General features: G+C 40.3%; 1 protein-coding gene across 1 annotated transcript in view; it reads left to right on the forward strand.

Annotated features, from left to right (window-relative positions):
• ubxn4 (UBX domain protein 4) overlaps nucleotides 1–2,121 on the forward strand; it is a 58,913-nt gene extending 56,792 nt beyond the window's left edge. The window contains exon 13 of the mRNA XM_043694032.1: nucleotides 1,588–2,121. Coding sequence (XP_043549967.1) covers nucleotides 1,588–1,726 — 139 coding nt within the window. The 3' untranslated portion in view covers nucleotides 1,727–2,121. The remainder of the gene's footprint in view (nucleotides 1–1,587) is intronic.
• The last annotated feature ends 2,716 nt before the right edge of the window (nucleotides 2,122–4,837 follow it).

The raw sequence follows: 4,837 nt of genomic DNA on the forward strand, positions 1-4,837 counted from the left end.
TTTCTCCCCCTCTTTTCACTAGAGCATAGAAGGCTGAGAGATGACCTTACAGACGTTTCAAATAATGAGGGGTATAAACAAGGTGAATGACAGGTGTCTTTTCCTTGTGTGGTAGATTTCAAGACTGGGGGCTTATTTTTAGGGTGAGAAGAGAAAAATTTTATTAAAAAGACATGGGAGCAATTTTTTTTTTAAACACAGTGGTTCTTGTGTGTAGTGAACTTCCAGAGGAAGTGATGAATAATAGTATAGTTACAACATTTAAAAGACATTTAAATAAGTACATGAATAAAAAATGTTTGGAGGGTTACAGGCCAAGCGCTGGCAGGTGAGACTAGTTTAGTTTGGAATTATGGTCAGCATGGACTGGTTAGATTGAAGGGTCAGTTTCTGTGCTGTGTATGACCATATGACACTATTTCCCACACCAGCAATTTTGTCCCCCTCAGCCATCATTTTCGACCCCGCACCCATCCAACCTGTAATTTTTAGTTTTTGTGTAAAAGAGATCTATCTATCCAGTATCCATTGTGGCAGAAAAATATCTGTTCTTGTGATGGAAATATGCAGGCCAATATCCCAGTCATAAAACAATATCTCTCCACCAGGCGTGCTGGATAAAGAAATTTCCATTATATGAGGCATTTCCTTCTGTCTGCTGCCACTCTTACCTTATGTTCAGTTCTAAACAAACAACTTGCAATTTCATAGTATCTTTGGTTTCAAGGGCCAGTTTGCATCTATAAGGGAACCTCGATTATCCGATCGAGATGGGCAGGCACTATTACATTCGGATAATCGATTATTCGGTTAATCAATTAAATGCTTTTCCTCAGGGGCTCGGAGTTTTTAAAGTCTGCTTCCCGTTCAAGAGACTGCAGCAGCACGGTGCACAAGCCCCAGCCCAACTCCGTTCCACCCCAAACCCCATCCAACTCCACTCCCGCCAGCCCTCCAACGCCGTCCAACTCTGCCCCCACCACCCGTCCTCCAACACCGCCCCTACCCCAAACCCGTCCAACACTGCCGCCCCCACCCCCAACCCTGTCCAACTCTGCCTCCAACCCAACCTAACACTGCACCCTCTTCCACTCCTGCCCCCTTTCTGAGGCAGCCGGACTGTACACCAACAACAAGACTGCTGCTGCTGCCTTTGTGAGGGGAGTCTCCAAATAGCACACGTGCGCGCAAACACACACACAACTTATTACTGCAACTTTTTGACAGCTTCCATGTTTACCCTGTAATGGACAATGTTGGAGAGATTATCTGGGGAAGGGAGGTTTACGGTACACTCCTGTGTAGAACTCCAGGGAAAGTGTGGAGAAAGAGAGGGCGGGAGGTCAGTCATTTGGAGACGGTGCCTGTTCAATCACTGTAAACAAAAGATGTGATCAGTGTTGGAAACACATCTTTGTAATGTTTCTTTTGGAACCTTGAGATCTCCTTCAGATAATCTGATTTTCGGTTAATTGGTATTCGGATAATCGAGGTTACTCTGTATTATAATGTGGGTTTTTTTTAGACTCATCAACCTGTTGAGAGGTCCTTCTGTACAGGTTTCACTGATTTTTATTGCATTTTCAGGGAAGTAAGAAGAAGGCGATTACTTGAAAGACGCGGGGAGGACTTTAAGAGGGAGGGAAGGATTTACAGACTGCGAACAGAGGATGATGCTGATGATGATAACAATACTTGGAACGGCAATTCTACCCAACAAATGTAGCTCATATCCCTTATTAAAGTAGAAACAGTTGTACTTTATTTTGCTTTAAAGTTATACATGTATACTTCCATTTTAAAAAAGAGAAACTGGACAGAGGGTGTGTTTTGTACCATTAATTTCCTGCTGTGCTGCATGGATTTCTATGATCATTCTAATTCTGGGGTGGGGGGAGCAATAATTGCTGCAATGCAAATGTGCAGAAAAATCATTTTAAGCAAATTCCAAATTATGTTTCTGAACACCTTTTGCAGTAATATGTATTTTAAAACCTATGTTTTAAGTTTATCCATTCCCTGCCTGTATGACACGTTAGCTGACAACTCTGGACACCATCTGGTTTCTGATCCTATTAATTTAAAACTGATAATAAAATGTTTAAAGTTTTCAAAAAAAAAGATTTATTTATGGCTTTGTAATGGTTTTCCTCTTCCTCAGAATGTTCTAATTAGAATAATTAACGTATGGTAGCATATCTGTACGTTACTTGTGATGGTGCCAGAGCGTGGTGACTTTGCGAGCTCTCCTCAGCAGATCAGATCAAATCAAATCAAATCAAATCAAATGATGCAGTAAACAAATATTACAGTTGAGATAATATTATGAAACATGGGAACAAAAAGTGGTTTATTATCACCTTGAGTCCAAAGATGTCTCGTGCTGCAACATACCTAAACCTATTGTTATACCTCACTCTCTCTTCCTAGAATCAGCTCACAAGTTAAAGATTTTATAGGAGTACAAAATTTACATATTATTTAGACCCAGGTTGATGGAATTATTACAAGTAATTAGGCTCTAGATACACAATTATGTGGACCACAGCGAATATAACCCTAAACGACTTGACCTCATAGGTCAGTCCTGCCATACCAGGAAACAGCCTGGTAAACTGTCAATGCACTCTCTCTATCAGAAGAACCCCCTCAAATATCCCAAGTGTGGTCTCGCCAAGGCCCTGTATAATTGCAGCAAGATATCCCTGTTCCTGGATTTAAATATTCTGAAGGCCAACATACCATTTGCTGTCTTGACTGCCTGCTGAATGTGCATGCTAACCTTCACTGACTGGTGTATGAGGGCCCCATGTGTTATCATACGTTCCCTTCTCTCAATTTATAGCCATCAGATGATAATTGACGATTTGGTTTTTGGTACCCAAATAATATTTATCCACATTGTATTGCACCTGCCCATTTGGCCACTCCTGCACTCATATTGCAACCTCCCCAGGTCAGCCTCCCAACTGGCTTTGTGTCATCTGCATATTTGGATATATTACATTTAGTTTCCTTATTTGAATGATTAATAAATACTGTGAATAGTGGGGTCCCAGTACTTATCCCTGCTGTAGCACACTAATCACTGCCTGCCATTTGGAAAATTAAGGATGGGCAACAAACACCAACATCCTAGGAATTGATAAGAAAAGAATAGAACACAGAGGGCTATTGTGCAGGGGTAGTGCCCCTATCTTTGGGCCAGGAGGCCTGGGTTCAAGTCCCATTTGCTCCAGAGGTGAGTAACGACATCTCTGAACAGATTAACTAAGAAAATATCTAAATGAGGGGAATTAATTTTTTTGTTTCCAGGTTTGCTGGCAATCGTCAAATCAGCAGTTAAGCTTTGAGAAGAACTCATATCAAGTATAGCAGAGGACTTGAGAGATATCAAACATTTTGGGAAATGGTGAACCTCCTTGTCTTGACACCCGTGCGAGCAGTCACAATCATAGAGATGTACAGAACAGAAACAGACCCTTCGATCCAACTCCTCCATGCTGACCAGATATTCTAAACTAATCTCGTTATTTGCTAGCACTTTGCCCATATCCCTCTAAGCCCTTCCTACTTCTATACCAATTCAATTGCCTTTTAAATATTGTAATTGTCAGTTTCCACTGCTTCCTCTGGCAGCTCATTCTATACATGCACCACCCTCTGCATGAAAAAGTTGCCCCTTAGGTCCCTTTTAGATTTTTACCCTCTCACCTAAACGTATGCCCTGTAGGTCTGGACTCCCCCACTACAAGGAAAAGACTTTGTCTATTTACGCTATCCATGCTCCTCATGATTTTATAAACCTCTATAAGGTCACCCCTAGCCTCCAACGCTCCAGGGAAAACAGCCCTAACCTCTTGAGCCTGGTTACGTCAAAATAAGGCGCAAAAGCCCATCTATATCATATGTTCTTCTGAATCATTCCTGTCACTGTCATATTATGCATCTATTGGAAGAAAGAAGCATGATGAGGAGTAAGTATCACTTACTTGTAATTTCCTCAAGTAATGGAAAACTCCACTGTGAATGATTATGGGAACCTTCTTTTTCTCCGTTAGAAGATACATCAAGTTTGCCATCTACATTGATTCTGCAGAGTTTGCACATAAGCAGAGACAGAAGTTGTCTGCTGTGCCTTCAAATGTGGCAACATTGCTGATCTGTGGAATGGTCCTGATAAGCATCATACAGCAGCCCCTCGAACACTTCAAAGAAGAAACTAAGTGCTACCTAGTTTTATGGCGATTTATGTTTGTGCCTGTAGATCCTAATTTTTTTCTCTGCTGTCTTGTTAATCCTGTTCCTCTCCAATCCTAACCAAGATTGTACTCCAGTTTACATGCCATTTAGTTCTCCAGAAACTTTCTAAATTGTTGTTTCTGTTTGTGGCACAAACTGAGTGAACAATTCTATTATGAACCAAATCAGTCTTTCTACCTCTGTGTTTGGAAAACAGTAAAATTAATACCTTCAAAAACCTTCAAAATTGACCTTAACCAGACTTTCTGAATGACAAACCAAAACTCTAGAAAAAAAATCAATTCTCAACACCAGGTCTGTAGCTTATGCAAAAGATTTAGCAATTTATTAACAATACTTTATTTTGATATTTAATTTTGCTCTGTTAAAGTTAATCAATGCATGTCTATGATTTAAAATACTACCTGTTTTCAGCCTCATTTGCATGAAAGAGACAAATAAACACATGATAAATAAAAGAAAATAATAAAACTGGTCAGGTTGCTTCAGTGGTTTTCATGAAGCCTTGTTCTACTGGCATATTTGGTTTCGTGGTTAATTTTTTGAAAATGTCAATCATGGCCACCTTTTTAGC

This window comes from Chiloscyllium plagiosum, chromosome 7 (assembly GCF_004010195.1).
Source record: "Chiloscyllium plagiosum isolate BGI_BamShark_2017 chromosome 7, ASM401019v2, whole genome shotgun sequence".
In the NCBI taxonomy this organism is placed as follows: Eukaryota; Metazoa; Chordata; class Chondrichthyes; order Orectolobiformes; family Hemiscylliidae; genus Chiloscyllium; species Chiloscyllium plagiosum.